This window comes from Microtus pennsylvanicus, chromosome 9 (genome assembly GCF_037038515.1).
Source record: "Microtus pennsylvanicus isolate mMicPen1 chromosome 9, mMicPen1.hap1, whole genome shotgun sequence".
NCBI classification, from domain to species: domain Eukaryota; kingdom Metazoa; phylum Chordata; class Mammalia; order Rodentia; family Cricetidae; genus Microtus; species Microtus pennsylvanicus.
This window is the reverse complement of record NC_134587.1, coordinates 66,471,099-66,488,512: the sequence shown is the minus strand read 5'-3', so window position 1 is coordinate 66,488,512 and position 17,414 is coordinate 66,471,099. Positions and strand designations below refer to the sequence as shown.

The following is a 17,414-nucleotide window of genomic DNA, read 5'->3' as shown; positions in this document are numbered from 1 at the left end:
GACGCTTTTTAAGTGCACCTGTGTAATGGAGGGTAGTCCTGATTGGTTGTCTATGACGCATTAAATTAGGTAAATCGTAACCCGGGAATCATTCTACCCTTCCAGTCACTTTCTAGCTTCCTGGAGGCCCCTTGTGACTGGATGGCCGACCGTCTTCATCTTCCAATCAGGGCTTGGAACCATAGGGCTAAACCAATTGAAGGTTGCCGGACCTTCAACGAAGGCCAATCGGATGCTAGAACCTAGCAAGCCACCAGCGATCAATCAGAGCTCAGGAGCGGGGGCCGGGGAGCGGCTGGCCAATCAGCGGGCGAGCGGCGAAGAAGAGGCGGGGCCTTCGCGCAAGAGGCAGAGCACCGCGCAACTGCGCTGCGGGAGCCCGAGCGGAGCCTGAGACCTGGTCCAAGCTGGTAGGGCTGAGAGCCGGTGGGAAGGGTCGGGTTGGGCGTCGCCGGGGAGAGGTACGGGAGGAGTCTCGGGCTGCAGACACTGTTGGCATGGCAACACAGGTGCGCAGTCCTGGGACCAGGGTCCTTGCTTCTGGACAGTTTTCAGGCTGGAGCCCCTAGGCCCACAGGGCCTCCAATACCCCAGGCGTGCAGGATGCTAGGCTGCCTGGCTGCCACCTCTCCGCTCCCTGCCTTGGCAGCCTGCACACCTGCGGTCCGTGCCCTCCCTGGGGCACTGGGAAAACAAGCTTTAGCAATGGTACCACTTGTGCTAGCTGTCAGTCCCTTCGCCTCAAGGCCACCCCTGGGGTGCAGCGCAGATGCCTCATCCTGGAGCCTGTAGACAAACTGGGGTGTCTCCAGAGATTTTTTTTTTAAAGTCACCCAACGAAGTGCTTTGGGCACAAATAATTCCGAGACTAGGGTTAGAGTAAATGAGTAAAGGTCACAGTGGTAAAGATTCCAGGGTCCAACTCTGCTCAGTAGAAATAGAATGCATGTCATGTATGCCGTTTCTCATAGGAACCATGATAGGGTAACAATAAGTTAAAATGTGATATATTTTATTTGACTCAAGCATATTGCCAGTATTAGATTAATGGTAAGATATTTAAAATTGTATCTTTCTTTTTCTCACCCAAACCCTCACAATCCCTTGTGTTTCTTACAGTGCATGCCGGTTCCACAAGTCACGTTTGACATCCTCAGTGCCCAATTAGGTAGTGGCTGCCATATTTGTTTAGTTTCTTTTTTTTTTTTCTTATTTGTTTTGAGACAGGATCTTGCTATGTAAGCTCTTGTTACGTAATGACCCTGGGCTGGCCTCAAACGTGGGATCCTCCTGACTCAGCCCCAAAGCATTGATATTACAGGCGTGTATTGTACTACTATGCTGGGTAAAGTGGTATTTAAAAAGAAATTACGTGTATTTGTGTGTGTCCGTGTGGGGAGCATGTAGCCAGTTCTCTTTGTTACCTTGCAGGTCTCAGGGAACTGAATTTGTGTTGTTGGGTTTGGTAGCCAGCCTCACCTGCTGAGCTACCAAGCCTGAAATTTGTGTATTTAGTGGATGATTCAGGCAGTCTAAAGATAACTGAGAATATACAACGGAAAAGAAAGATGGCTGATAGATAGTTAGGAGCTCAAGGGAAGGGCTCTTTGGGCTCATATAGTGGCAGGTGTGTCCTGTCCATGGTCTGCAGGCCACATGTGGCCCAGAACAGCTACGAATGTTGTGTGAGCACAATTCTGACACCAGCGTGTAAACTTACTTCAAACATTAGGAGATTTATTTTCCCGTTGCGTTTTATAACTCAGTTGTATAGTTCTTGAGAATATGCTTTGTGGGTGACCGCATCGTATTGCGATGTCAGAAGGTTGGACAAGCCTGTGAGAGGACTTGAGCCTGGTCTGGAAGAAAGGGTAAAGTCTTGGACCAATGGAAAGTAAGAACGTTCTTAGTCCAGTGAAACTGAATTGAGCCTCTTCTTTCTTTTTCAGAGTTGAAAATCGGCCCGATCCAGAGGTTTGTGGGCGGAAAAAGTGTTCCTCTCCCACCAGCAAGCTTCACCATGATTCACAGTCTTTTCTTGATCAACTCCTCCGGAGACATTTTCCTGGAGAAACACTGGAAAAGTGTGGTCAGTCGCTCTGTTTGTGATTACTTTTTTGAGGCCCAGGAGAGGGCCACGGAGGCCGAAAACGTTCCTCCGGTTATCCCCACGCCTCACCACTACCTCTTGAGTGTCTACCGACACAAGATCTTCTTTGTGGCTGTGATTCAGACAGAGGTCCCGCCTCTGTTTGTCATTGAATTCCTTCACCGAGTAGTGGACACGTTTCAGGTTTGTAAATGTGGGAAGGTTTATGTGTATAAACTATAAACCATAAAAAAGCCCCTCTCCACCCCAGCCCCTTTGACAGGCTCTCATTCTATAATAGCCCAGGCTGGCCTGAGCTATATATATAGCCCAGGCTAAGCTCATATTTGCAGCTGTCCTCCTGCCTCAGTATTTTGGGTGCCGGGAGTATTTTTGTAGTCCTGTCTCTGTTGTTTGTAGCTTTGGTTAAGAGCATTTTTTAAAAAAAAATCAAAACTGAACGTTGCTCATTTCCTGTCTGATCTAAGATTCCTGTTTCTGTTCTGTTAGTTGGCTGCAAAGGGACCGATTGGATGCCTCTAAGCCTCTTTCGTGGGAGTGTGTGGTGGTTTTAGGTTTGCGCCTACATTTTGCTTGCAAATTAGGGTTCAGATATTTTTTTTAAATACTGTGACGTTTATGCTAACCATTGTTAGCTACATTGCTTTGAGTTGTAGCCAAAAGTGATGAGTGTAAAGTTTTCTCAAAAGACAAACAGGAAAAGCTAAGCTTCTTTTAGCTGTGTCTGGCAGGGGTGAGTTCCGCCTTCATTTTGAGTGAGCTGAGTACAGGCTGCATGGTGCTGCTATGACTCCTCACAGGGCTCCATCCTTGTGCGAATGTGAGGGACGCCATGGTCTTCATTTTGATTTGTAGCTCTAAGGCTGGGGTTCTTAACCTGTGGGTTGTGACCCCTGTAGGGGTCACGTATAAGATACCCTGTATATCAGATATTTACATTACAATTCATAACAGTAACAAAATTACAGTTATGACCTAGCAGCAAAAATCATGTTGTGTTTGGGGGTCACCACAACATGTATTAAAGGTCAAGGTTGAGAACCACTGCTCTGAGGGAACACGGTAGGGGGAGGTGAGTCACATCAACATGGAAGTACCACTGCGCACAGATTCTGGATCCAGACAGCACAGTCTTTGTCTTGATGCTCCCTCAACTTTAACCTTGTGGCCATGTGCATGGGCTCCTTTGGTTTCACTTCTTTGCCTTGTGAGGTCTGGAGGTAGCCAGGCGTAGACACGGGTTGTGGAGTTAGGAAAGGGGAGGCGCATGATTGACAGCGACAGAACAAGTCTATTCTGTCCAGGGTGCTCACTCCCACACCACATGACTGGAACTGTTTTCATTGGTAAGAGAATTAAAATACACTTTTGCCTCCAAATACTGTTTTGGAATTCTAATCCCCACGCTAGTGACTTTGCATAGTGAAAACCTAAGGTTGCAAGCCCAGAATATGGAGGAAACAGAAGAATCCAGTAGTTAAGTTGTTCAGCTATTCTACCTGGGCCCTGATGTGATTTCTGTGTACTTTATCCATACACGAATTAACTGTCTTATTGTCATAGTAGTTACTGTATAACTATAAACCAGGAAGTGAGAAACGTTGTCTACCTAAAACCATAGAGGAGGAGACTTGAGAAATGGCTCATCAGTTAAAAACACTAGCTGACCGGGTGGTGGTGGCACACGCCTTTTTAATCCCAGCACTCGGAAGGCAGAGGCAGGTGGATCTCTGTGAGTTTGAGGCCAGCCTGGTCTGCAAAGCAGATGCCAGGACAACCAGGACTGCTACACAGAGAAACCCTATCTCTAAAAACCACACACACACACACACACACACACACACACACACACACACAAAGCAAAATGAAAAAGAAATAGCTCTTTTTCAGAGGGCCCAGGTTTGATTGCCAGCACCCACATACTGGCTCACAGCTGTCTGTAACTTCAGCTCCGGGTGATCTGACACCCTCTTCTGGCCCGTGGACACTGCATGAACATCATGCATAGCCAGATAATACCTGTACACATGAAAGAAAAATTAGCAACAGCAAAAAATTAAAAGCACAGAGAGGTTTGAGAAGGTAGAAGTCAATGGTAAAAGTGGGCCAGGGTGGAGCTTAGTGTCTAGCTTAATGTTTGTCCTCTTGCGACAGTTTTCTCTCGTTCTTGAAGACAGTGGAGTCTCTGTAGCAGAAGAGCAACTGCTTTTGCTGTGGCGCCTTGCGTTGTAGGGCTCCTTCCTTTCACGTAGTGTTTGATTCATAGAACCCCCTGACATGAGTGCTTGTTTGTAAAATAAAGTCACTCTTGGGAAAGAAATGTGGTATTTTCTTCCAGTCATGTTCTCATGTCTTATTTTAGGAGTACATTCTTTATTCTTAGTGAGCTTATCTTGGACCCTCACTGATACTCATTTTCGGCTGTAGTCTAGGCTACATACCATAGAATCAGTTTAGTGGCCAGGTGGTGAGATTATCTGAGGCTCGTCCCATTGCTCAAGCCGTGAAGGCCCTCAGGAGTGTGAAGAAGGAACGAAGTGCGTGTCTGCAGACGGCTTCGTGTAGAAGAACGAGGAGGCAGACTGCAGCTCAGCAGTCAGAACTGTGCTTGGGTGAACAGGATGTCTCAGCTGCACACTCCCCCCACTCAGTGAGCTGGACCCCATCTCAGAGGCCCTGTGAGAGCCGGGCCTGGCACTTTGGGAAGCATGCATTCACTGAACACACACCTGAAGTGTACGTCGACTGAGCACACACCTGAAGCACACATCGGCTGAGCACACACCAGAAGCACACATCGACTGAGCACACACCTGAAGCACACATCAGCTGAGCACACACCTGAAGCACACATCGACTGAGCACACACCTGAAGCACACATCAGCTGAGCACACACCTGAAGCACACATCGGCTGAGCACACACCAGAAGCACACATCGACTGAGCACACACCTGAAGCACACATCAGCTGAGCACACACCTGAAGCACACATCGACTGAGCACACACCTGAAGCACACATCAGCTGAGCACACACCTGAAGCACACATCGACTGAGCACACACCTGAAGCACACATCGACTGAGCACACACCTGAAGCACACATAGACTGAGCACACACCTGAAGCACACATCAGCTGAGCACACACCTGAAGCACACATCGACTGAGCACACACCTGAAGCACACATCAGCTGAGCACACACCTGAAGCACACATCGACTGAGCACACACCTGAAGCACACATCGACTGAGCACACACCTGAAGCACACATCGACTGAGCACACACCTGAAGCACACATCGACTGAGCACACACCTGAAGCACACATCGGCTGAGCACACACCTGAAGCACATATCGACTGAGCATACACCTGAAGCACACATCGACTGAGCACACACCTGAAGCACACATCGACTGAGCACACACCTGAAGCACACATCGGCTGAGCACACACCAGAAGCACACATCGACTGAGCACACACCTGAAGCACACATCAGCTGAGCACACACCTGAAGCACACATCGACTGAGCACACACCTGAAGCATTCATTGACTGAACACACACCTGGAACGTACATTGACTAAACACATACCTGAAACATACATCTACTGAACACGTACCTTTCTGCCCTAATCACTGTCACCCTCATACTTGCCATGTTTGGCGATCACAAGTTTCTCACACATCCACATAGCGGTACCCACATTAAGTCAAGACCTAAGTAAGTTGACGAGCGACAAGATGATAGCCCAGGAGTCCCTAGGCTTGGTCCAGAGCACTGAAGAGAGAGGAAGTGAGAATAGTGTAATCTAGGTCTTTGGTGCTTTTCCCAGATAATTTGGATGTGAGGTCAGCCCTTTAAGTCAATGACGGACTTTGGAGAATCCCACCCCCAGGGATGCTCTGCGCAGGCCTTCTGCAGGGTTAGCACAGCTCTCCTCGTCATCCTTTTCTGAATGAATTTCAAGAAAGTGCACAGCAGAAGGATAAAAAGGTTTTGTGTATATTTCTGCATTATGTCATCCATTACCACTTTACATAGCTCATAACTTTTGTAGATGAGCATATCTAGTTTAGATTAAGGTTTTTTTTTATATATTTTATCAAGTGAGGAAATCAGTGCAAAGAGCTTGCCTTCCTCTGGTTTGTAGTTGAAACTCCTGACATCATGGGTACCATAAGCCTGTCCTGGGCTGTTATCCCCGAGCCCAGGAGATCGAAGGCTCTACCTGGTTCTCTCCTGAGAAAATGTCCTGGACACACTGGTTAGACACCATGGACAGGCGAGTCCTCCCTCTCAGGAATATTGTTTTATTTTCTCCTTCAGCCCGGGTGATGAATACATTTGTTTTGTCTTCACTAGGACTATTTTGGAGTCTGTTCAGAGCCAGTAATCAAAGACAATGTGGTTGTGGTCTACGAGGTATTGGAAGAGATGCTGGACAATGGGTTCCCCTTGGCTACTGAGTCCAACATCCTCAAAGAACTGATAAAGCCCCCCACCATTCTCCGGACGGTGGTCAACACCATCACAGGTGAGAGCGGTTTGTGGGTGTGGGTGAAGCTGCGGGGGGTCGGTGCTCCCCCCAAGCCCTGGCATCTCCGAATCCTTGATAATCCCATTTTACCTTTCGTGTGTTGTGAGTCTAACCTAAATTATAGTCGAATGTGGAAAGTACTTCAATTTTTGTGTAGCTCCTGGTGATAGAGCACTTAACATGTAATCCCAGTTCTGGGGGAAAAACATATTTAACAGATTTTATCCAGATTAAAGGGGAAAATATGTAGTATGGAAACCTGAGAAACAAGAAGAACACGAAAATCTCTAACTTTACCTACTATATATATATATATATATAATGTGTATGTATTTATATTTCTGTCTTCTAGACAGATGAATGATGAGTAGATAGAATACATTCTAATGTAAATTTTATGTATATTAAATTTGTTTTGCCTGCATGAATGTTTGCACCTCTTGTGCATACTCTTGTGTGTTCCCTGGGGAGGCCAGAAGAGGGCATCTAATCTCCTGAAACTGGAGTTGCAGACAGTTGTGAGGTGCCATGTGGGTGCTGGAAATTGAAACCCTGTCCTCTGTAAGAACAGCCAGTGCTCTTAACTGAACCATCTCCAGCACTCATATAGAAGACTTGTAAATAATGTGTATTTTTTTCAATCATGCCTCTTAATAATGTTTTATGAACATCTAATTGTGATATTCTGACATGATTGTTATGACTGGTGTTCTATGTTAGATGGACTGTGACATATTTGTCTAGCCCCTATTTATGATGCTCATGTTCATTTGGGTTTTTTTTTAATCCTTTCAAACACAAAGGATTCTTATGTTTGAGTCTTCTCTACTCAGTTCTGGAAATGCAGGAGCCAAACTGGGGGATTTTAGAGATTGCCACACACCAGAATAGAAAAGTCCTGGCAGCCTTTGCTTCCCATTGCCGCTTCGATCCGCTGTCATCTTGATGCACTGCTAACTTTTGGGATGTGAGCCACTAGATACACACTCACTTGCTGCTACTGCATCAGTGTGGGCTTTCCCCTCTGTCGTGACTTGCTTTTTTGCGCCCTTTGTTCATTTTTTATTGAGAGGATTTTGTCTCTTTCAACACCAACTTTCAACAGCCTGTCCTTGGTGGTTGCCCTCTGCTAGCTAGCAGGCTCTGCTTTGAGAGCCACCTCCTCCATGTTCCTCCTAGCCTGTGACTTCCACTTAGCTTTTCATTGCATTTGCTGAGCCACAGTGCAATATTTGGTTTGGTGAAACCATCATCGTGATTCATTACATTTTACACGCTTAGTCTCATTTGATAATGTAAATGGGAGTTTCAGAGAATTTGGCGGACTAATTTTTGAAAATACAAGCATGAAGAGTAGCAAGACAGCTTTGTGAGGGCATTACAGAAGGGCTGGTTTGCCCAGTCAGCCATCAAGATGCATTAAGTTCCTGTGGCTCACAAGACAGAAACTCAGAGTCACCACGTTGGAAGAGACAGGACAGATTGGCGATTTCTTTAAGGAAAGTGAGAGAAAAGGTGTCAGATATGTGCAGTGCTGTTTTGATGATTTAAAAAACATAGTACTGGCCTATGTTGTATTTTTTGCAATATTCTGAGTTTAGTTTAAACCTTAAATTTTTTACATCTGCTTTGTTAGAAAGTTTTTACAGCCTCGTTCTCCCTCAGCAGTAGAAAATTTTCTCCGAGACCCCCGTTTTGAAAAGCTGGAATGTTTTATGCATGTGCCAACTATACATGCATTTAGGAGTTCTTTAGAGTAAAAAGATAAAGGCAGAGGGAAAAGGAAATAGGGTTTATATTAGTGACAGTCATCAGTTCACTCTAAAATGAGCTTTGATGTCTGTGACTGCGGGGTAGCAAGGAAATGATGCCCAACTGCATGTAGGGATAGGGCAGGATCTGGCTGCACCAGCTGCAGGGATGGGGCAGGATCTGGCTGCATCAGCTGCAGGGATAGGGTGGGATCTGGCTGCACCAGCTGCAGGGATGGGGCAGGATCTGGCTGCATCAGCTGCAGGGATAGGGTGGGATCTGGCTGCACCAGCTGCAGGGGTAAGGCGGGATCTGGCTGCACCACTTGCAGGGATGGGGCAGGATCTGGCTGCACCAGCTGCAGGGGTAGGGCGGGATCTGGCTGCACCAGCTGCAGGGATGGGGCAGGATCTGGCTGCACCAGCTGCAGGAGTAGGGCGGGATCTGGCTGCACCACTTGCAGGGATGGGGCGGGATATGGCTGCACCAGCTGCAGGGGTAGGGCAGGATCTGGCTGCACCACTTGCAGGGATGGGGCGGGATCTGGCTGCACCAGCTGCAGGGGTAGGGCAGGATCTGGCTGCACCAGCTGCAGGGGTACGGCGGGATCTGGCTGCACCACTTGCAGGGATGGGGCGGGATCTGGCTGCACCAGCTGCAGGGGTAAGGTGGAATCTGGCTGCACCAGCTGCAGCGATAGGGCGGGATCTAGCTGCACCACCTGCAGGGGTAGGGCAGGATCTGGCTGCATCAGCTGCAGGGATGGGGCGGGATCTGGCTGCTTTCTCGTCTCTTCAGTGTTGGAATAAGGCAGATCCTGTTGATGTAAACACTTCCCCCTTCCATTACTGTGCCTGCGAACCTGCCTTAAACTAGAATCCTGTTTCACTGATGGTGACATTGTGTCTGTGTGTAGGTGCCCAGCGCTACAGAAACACTGTACCCTATTTAAGCTGTTGTGGAATTTGAGATCTGTCAGTTCTCATTGTCTCCACACCAAAATATGATATCCGCTTCTCAGGTGGCTTCCTTTAAGCCTGCCCTCGAGGCAGCAGACCAGATGGTGACAATGGATTTTAAAATTAGACCAGGCTGACCTACATAGGAGACATGAAAGGCTCATCTTCCAGTCGGTGTCTCATGAGTAACAAGACCATGGAAACTTTGAGGGGAATGTCCTTAGGTTGTTAGATGAGAGTTGGCATTAAAATACCGATTTGATTTTGGTCACCCGTGTTAATTGTTTCAGGAAGCACCAATGTGGGAGACCAGCTCCCAACGGGGCAGCTTTCAGTGGTGCCTTGGCGACGGACGGGGGTGAAGTATACCAACAACGAGGCCTACTTCGATGTGGTTGAAGAGATAGACGCCATCATCGACAAGTCAGGTGGGTGCTGTGAAGTGTCTCTCTGAGTGCAGAGAGAGGGGCCGCTTTCCCTGAGTGGATGGGATGACACAGCCAAGTCTCTCACACAGAGGGGCCGCTTTCCCTGAGTGGATGGGGTGATGCAGCCGAGTCTCTCACACTCTGCCTTTTGTGGAGCTTCTCTTGAAGGAGAAAGAGGAGTCGTGGGGCTGAGAATTGCAGCAAGGCTCAGGGTGGGGAAGGGGGATACCGAGTAACAAGGCCGAGCATGGCAGTGCATACCCATCAGTGAACTGAGACTGGAGGATCAAGATTTCCAGGCCATCTGGGGCTATGCAGCCAGATGCTGTTTCAAGAGACCAGGAAAGAGATGGGGAAGAAGTACAATGTGCGCTCCTGTTGGTTAGATCTTCTATTTGAAAGTATTAGGTTCTGGAGGCAGAACTAGTCACAATGACAAGGTTCTATCCTGTTGTTTGTAAAGAGAAGCAGGCGTCCTGGGGCTGAGGACTCGGGAGTGTGTCACATTCTCGCACTGACGGTGCGGAAGACTGATCATGTTAACACCACATGACAGACACGGGCTGTCAGTCTGTGGCGTGGAAAGGTGGTGCCAGTGAAGAAAGGGCAGGCAGATGGACCTCTGTGCAGAGGCAGCTGCTCGGTAAGCAGAGTGAGCTGATGATGTCCTCAGCGCTGCAGCAGGGCTCACGGAAGACGAGTTGGATGGAGGAGCGTGAGGAGATCGTAAAGAATGAGACTTTAAACTAGGCCATCACAGCATGCCTGCATATTAACACAGAGGAGAAATAACCCAGCTGTCCACTAACAACAGCAACAAAGGGCCAATAAGTCTTGATGTGGTCACCGAGCGGAGTAAAAAAAGAAAACAGTAAATTACTGATCCACCATCAGCATGTCTCTTACACTGCTGAGAAAAAAAAGTCAGACATATATGTTATCATTTCTAGTAATTTCATTTAGAGACGCCTCAAAGCAGGTGACTTTAAGGCGATAGAACTTAGAATTAGAGGGAGGAGGGTGTCATCAGCTAGGAAGGACAGGAGGCACATCTATGTTCAAAAATGCACTGACCTCTAAGGTTTTTACATATTGATATTTTATATCGCTGCATTTGTTTTAAGTTGACACTAGGAAGAAGGTTCAGCGGTTAGTGTCCTGGGTGATCCTTTGCTGGGTTCAGTTCCCAAAACTCACCTTGCAGAAACAGCAAGTGTGGGGCTAGCCTGAACTACAAGGAATAGGATTTAACAAACATGGCAAGAGCAGACTGGGAGGAGGCTGCGTGAACCTGGCTCAGGCAGGAGGTGGAGAGTGCCACCACAGAGGACAGAAATGGGAGCCATCGGGGAGTAGTTAGAAGATGAAAAAACATGATCAGAATATATTGTGTGGAAGCAATGTTTTCCAATTAAAAAACAATGCAAATAATTGGGTGTGATGAAGACAGAAGCCTTGGGGAAGGCTGGTCCAGGCTTGAGTACACATGTGGTATGTTAGAACATGCAGAGACCTGAAGGTGCTGAGGAAGAGGAGCTAGGGACAGAACCGGAGGGGAGGGGAGGAAGGGCGGGAGGGAGGGAGGGCGGGAGGGAGGGAGGGAGGGCGGGTTGTTTGTAGAGGGAGAAGACGAAAGAGGGGTGGACAGACCTGTAGGTGAGGACCATGGACCCCCTGAGATGGTGGCTGGGCTCCCAGAGAGCAGCTCCTGCTAACGGATCTTCAGAAGCACTGGTTAGTGCTGGAGCTCTGCGGCTCTGGCACTGGAGGGAAAACCCTTCTAGGCTCCTAATCTCTCACTGGTTGGTCTCTGTCTCCACGCTTTCATCAGAGTTCTTAGACTTGAGCTTGGATGATGGATAGATGAACTGGGTGGCCAGATGGAAGAGAGGCAGGCGGGCGAGCAGGAGGGAGGACAGAGAGAGAAGCAGGAGGGACACAGTCTTCTGTGGTCTCCAGCATTCCTTCCGCTTTCCTCTTAGGTTCCACGGTCACCGCTGAGATCCAGGGAGTGATTGATGCCTGTGTTAAGCTGACCGGGATGCCAGACCTCACTCTGTCCTTCATGGTAACGTCCAGAGCTGTTGTTAACCTTGTTGGCTTGGGAAATGAGATGTTTCTCGAGAGTGGCAAGAATGGAATAGCACGGGCAGTAATCAGGGTGGTTATGAAGTCCACACCAGGCTTTGGATGCTTGATGCTTGTATGTGCTCAGTGAAAATGTCGTCGAATTGCTTACTCCCACTTTGTGTTCTTCCCCGCCTGGTTCTGCAGAACCCTAGGTTGCTGGACGATGTTAGCTTCCATCCCTGTGTCCGGTTCAAGCGCTGGGAATCTGAGCGCATCCTCTCCTTCATTCCTCCTGACGGCAACTTCCGCCTGCTCTCCTACCACGTCAGTGCGCAGAAGTAAGCAGCGACGAGGAACAGACTCCGTGTCTGTGGCAGCTATGTCTACAGTGGTTATCCCCCGGGTCCATCTCCCTGGGCAGACTTCGTGTCCGTGGCAGCTATGTCTACAGTGGTTATCCCCCGGGTCCATCTCCCTGGGCAGACTTCGTGTCCGTGGCAGCTATGCCTACAGTGGTTATCCCCCGGGTCCATCTCCCTGGGCAGACTTCGTGTCCGTGGCAGCTATGCCTACAGTGGTTATCCCCCGGGTCCATCTCCCTGGGCAGACTTCGTGTCCGTGGCAGCTATGCCTGCAGTGGTTATCCCCCGGGTCCATCTCCCTGGGCAGACTGCGTGTCCGTGGCAGCTATGCCTGCAGTGGTTATCCCCCGGGTCCATCTCCCTGGGCAGACTTCATGTCCGTGGCAGCTATGCCTGCAGTGGTTAGCCCCCGGGTCCATCTCCCTGGTTTTAGGTTCCAGCTCCTTGGGTTGCTAACTGTGTCAGCACAGTGAGCTGCTTTCCCACTCCCTCTGTTTCTTTTCTGGGGACAGTGAGTGTCTTTCTGTGAGGACGGAGTGCACAGTGCTTCACCCAGAGCAAGGGGTCTCTGAGGCTGCCATTACTACTTTCTGTGGTGGTGTCTGCTGAATCAGTCTTGCTCTCTTAGTCCAGGCTGGCTTTGAACTTGCAGTCCTAGCTTACAGGTGTGGGCCAGTAGCATAGCAACTGTTTTCTGTTGTTGCTGCCTTCAAAAGAAGGTTTTCCTCAGAGTATCAGCACGTCAGTATTAAATCCCTTGACATCCAAAAGACAGTTAATCGTGCCTCGAAAGAGTGTTGAATGCACTCAAAGGGTGTTTCCTTTGTTCCAAATTTTTGATTATTTATTTTATTTCATGTGTATGAGGGTTTCACTTATATATGTATGTATGCATGTATGTATGTATGCATGTACATTACATGTATGCCTGGTGCCTGCAGAGGTCAGAAGAAGGGGTCTGACACACTGGAACTGGAGTTATGGACAGTTGTGAGCCGCCACAAGGGTGCTGGGAAAGAAACCTGGTCCTTTGCCAAAACAGCCAGTGCTGCTAATCACTGAGCCATCCCTCCAACCCTAGGTGCTTTCTCTTTGAAGAGAGCGTTTTGTCTCTTTTGCAGCCTAGTTGCTATTCCAGTCTATGTCAAACATAGCATCAGCTTCCGGGACAGTAGCTCACTTGGACGCTTTGAAATCACAGTGGGACCCAAGCAGAGCATGGGAAAGACAATAGAAGGTGTGACTGTCACTAGTCAGATGCCCAAAGGAGTCCTGAACATGAGCCTCACTCCATCCCAGGGGACACACACGTTTGACCCCGTGACGAAGGTAAGGAGCTGGGCATCGAATCACCTTCAACACAGGCTGTATACCTGGTTGGAAGGCAGGATTAGTCAAAGGGACTTGGTTCTAAAGATCTTTGACAGAGGGTTCTCAATGGAACGCGCCCCCCTGTCAGAGGTGGCTCATAGTATGGAATCAGATGCCTGGAGGTTAGAGCTCTGAGTTCAGATGGAAACACCATAAGAAACCCACTTCTATGTGTTTTCTTCCAAGATGCTGTCTTGGGATGTAGGCAAAATAAACCCACAAAAGCTACCAAGTTTGAAGGGGACAATGAGTCTTCAGGTTGGAGCTTCTAAACCAGATGAGAACCCCACAATTAACCTGCAGTTTAAGATCCAGCAGCTGGCTATTTCTGGTGAGTGACGTATCTCGGGTGGCTCTTAGAGGAGTAGAAATGGTGTCTATCGCCAGGTGCAGACCTCAGCATCTGCTGGGGCTTTCTGACGATGGGTCACACTGGGTCTGGTTATATTACCCAGTATGGAATCATCAGTGAGATCTTTCCCGGTTCAGACTGCTTAGAAGGTAACATGAAGACCCCAAGTCAGAACATCTGGGGCCCAGGGAGAGATGGGCTGGCGGAGGCTTTCAGAGGCCATTGTTGGATCGCACTAGAGCTGTTGACTTGAACTTCCCAAGGTCTTCAGTGTGAGGACTTCTCCGTTCTTCAGGAATGGGAAGATGTGAGCCACACAGCTCTCCAGCTTCAGCTGTTATCAGTACTGTCTTTAGTTTGGCCACACTTAGCAAGGTGGTAATAGATTGCATTTTCTGGATATTCGTTATGTCCCATTTACCCCTAAGCATTTTTATTGTTGTTTAACTTTTAGAATAGCCTTCTGAAAGCCTTAGAAAGAAATGAGGTTTATCTTTAGAGAATACTCTAGTTCTCTTTATTAAAAGACTGTAGTGATTAAAGTTAAGTGATACGTTCTTTCTCCTGAACCACTTAACAGGCCATAAAGCTATCAGCAGAGTGACTTCAGTCTGCCGAGACTAGGGAGCCTTCACTGATCAATTCATCTCCGTTCATTATTCACTAATGCTGTGATCATTCACTCAGTCCAATAACTTGAGCAAGACACAGTGTTATTTGTCTGCATCCTCACTGCCTTTTGCTCGACTCTCTGCCCCTGCCACCGAGAGGAGGTCTTCCCCCAGGAGAGCTGTTTGCTGACGTAATCTTTGCTGCAAATGTTCGTCCCGAGATGGCAGGGCCGTCTGCCTCTGCTTCACAGGATGGGCTCCCTAGATCATCTCTTCCCCACACCCCACTTCTGAAGTGACCCAGACTCAGACCCCTGGCTGCTGCTGCTTCCGAGAGATGCTCACGTCCGTCTTACCCCTCTCTCCCTTCTTCTCTGCAGGACTCAAAGTGAACCGCCTGGATATGTACGGAGAGAAGTACAAGCCGTTCAAGGGCATAAAGTACATGACCAAAGCCGGCAAGTTCCAAGTTCGAACCTGAGGGGCACGTGTTCCTTGGAGAAGCAATGACGGACATGTTTTCATTTCTTACTTGTCTAAAAGTAAAATGTCAGCCTGTTTCATAGGTCAGTTTTCTCCAGGCTCCATCTGCTCCCTTTTGTCCTCAGTCTTCAGTGCCATGTAACTGATCAAGGGAGAAAGGCTCGTCAGGGAACGCACGGCCAAACCCAGCACAGCCCTGACTGAGTTCTAGAGAAGCGTATGGTGGAGAGCTGTGCTACGTGCTGTTGAATGTCACTACCTTTCCATGGCTGCCACGGGGTGGGGGGGATAGACCAGCACTTGCTGTTCATTTGATTGTAATTATCTAAGTCCAATGGAAGATGTTTCTATTGAATTTTTTTAAGATAAAAAGATTTGAAAGACAAAAAACAATTGGAAAAAATAGTGTGAGTCGAAGAAAGACCAGTGCAGATTTGATCCATGGGTCTGGGTTGTGTGTAAGCTCCGGTTCATTCCTAGCACGGCCCGTGGGACGAAACCGATCTGCCGTATGAGGGATAAGCCAGAGAAGCTAATATGAAGAGAGTTGTAACAGGAAACTCTACAGAGAAGGACTGGCCAAAAAAGTGGTCAGAGTTTCCCCAGGGGCTACGAGGAGCAGGGTGGAGTGGTTTCTTTCTGACCCTTCTCATGTATAGGATGGACTTGCATGTCCAGGACTTCCAGAGTTCAAGTCCACACTTGACATGGAACCACAGTGGGGTCATTTTCCCTTGGAGGCTGGAGCGCTGTGGCCTGACTTTTAGGTTCTCGCTTGGGCTTGCTCCTTGTGCTGGCTGATCATCTTGGTGGGAAGGTTGCCAGAGCAGCTAACAGTCTCTTGCTGGGTATCCGACTCCTCGGTGGGAGCGCCCCCAAAACAGTTTGGTGCAGCTAGGTTTTCTGAATTAGAAATGTGGAGTGAGATGGGAACTCGTGTCCCACAGAAGTAGACCATGCCTACGCGTGGCGACCACCATTTGTGTTTGTCAGGCTGGATTGGCCCCAAGCCTTACCCTTTCTTGTCTGAAGGTCCCCATCAGAAGCCCCCAGTGGGCAGGGCACCCCGAAGGCATGAGTCCATGAAGCTGCCTACCGTCTGTACACTGTCGTCTACCTGTTGACAGCAGACTGCTCCCGGTCCACGTTTAAGACAAAAAAAAAAACAAAAAAGGTGTCTTGAACTTTTGAGTAAAATCAGATGCCATAGGAGAGCAGGCTGTGTTATCTTGAGTAAACCACGTGTTTAAACCATGGCAGCCGAAGGAGCATGACTTTCCTAGCGAGTATTTCTTAATCTGTTTCAGTGTGTCCATTACTCATTTTAGTACCTACATAAAAGGCGGGGTTTGTTGTTTTTAACTTGCAGCCTGGGGAGTGGCTGTGCTCTGTGTTGTGCGGGGAGGGGGAAGCTCCGTGTCCGCACAGCTCTCCCCTAGAGTCCTGTTTGCAGTCACTTGTGCTCACTTAGTTTCTGTGCTTGTTATTTTTCTGGCTAGTTGTATCTTGCTGTGGCCAGTACTTAGTTTTGCTGCTGGGTGATGTTTCTTTGTGATTTTCTTGTGGGGTGGACCGTGCTGTGTACAGTCAGCTGATTCTGACCGCTCCACTCCAGAATCTGGACTAGGGTATCTCTGCACACCCGGTGTGGAGAGAGACACTCTGCAGATGACTTTCAGGGCATGATGTCACCTCCACAGGCTCCGCAGGATTCCAAGGCTTCTTGAGACACAGGGAACTCTTTATATAGGTTCTTGAATATGTTCAGGCTCATAAGTGCAGTTCCTTTATTCTGTCTAGCACAGGACAGCTTGTCTACCTAGAAAGAGACGGGGTTGGAGTATGGGACCTGCGGACCTAGACATGGTGGATATAGGCAGGCCTGACTGTCCCCACTCAGTGACTGTCAGTCAGCTGGCAGGTAGCGCACGGTGTCTCAATAGCTCCCCACGCTGTGTGGTCCCTGTGCAGAAGTAGTAGTATTTCTGTTTAAGTCTTAATAAAGCTTTATCAATCTGGTCTCCGTCTGGTTACTGAGGCTAGCGGTTACACTCCACTGTGTTTCCCCAAGCAGAAGCTACTTACTTGTGATATCTAAAGCCACGTGTACGGTGTGATTGTCCAGTCACTCCTGGGAGACAGGTCATATTGGGACAGGTGCTGTTAGTAAGGTTGTTGGCATCTAGGGTCCAAAGGAATCTAATAATTTTCCTGGGATAAAAAAGGCTGTTAAAGCCCTTGGTGCAATTCCGATGTCCGTGTTCTTTCTCACTGCAGGAAGCAGAGCTGCAGGTCTCAGGTGTCTCTTGTAGATTCTGGGGGAGATAGGCATCAAGGCTGCCTTAGCTACTTTTTCATTGCAGCGACAAAACA

General features: G+C 48.5%; 1 protein-coding gene across 3 annotated transcripts; it reads left to right on the top strand.

Moving 5' to 3' along the window:
* The first annotated feature begins 266 nt into the window (after nucleotides 1-266).
* Nucleotides 267-17,060, top strand: Ap3m2 (adaptor related protein complex 3 subunit mu 2). Of its 3 annotated transcripts, none has more exons than XM_075986329.1 (9): nucleotides 267-410; nucleotides 1,950-2,293; nucleotides 6,479-6,650; nucleotides 9,655-9,792; nucleotides 11,775-11,860; nucleotides 12,067-12,200; nucleotides 13,346-13,553; nucleotides 13,782-13,926; nucleotides 14,939-17,060. In XM_075986329.1, exons 2-9 carry the CDS (start codon nucleotides 2,021-2,023, stop codon nucleotides 15,037-15,039), a joined length of 1,257 nt encoding a protein of 418 aa, XP_075842444.1. In that variant the 5' UTR covers nucleotides 267-410; nucleotides 1,950-2,020; the 3' UTR covers nucleotides 15,040-17,060. The 3 variants fall into 3 exon arrangements, with proteins under 3 accessions (XP_075842444.1, XP_075842445.1, XP_075842446.1); XM_075986330.1 differs by having other exon boundaries at nucleotides 374-509; XM_075986331.1 differs by lacking the exon at nucleotides 267-410 and adding an exon at nucleotides 1,125-1,168.
* The last annotated feature ends 354 nt before the right edge of the window (nucleotides 17,061-17,414 follow it).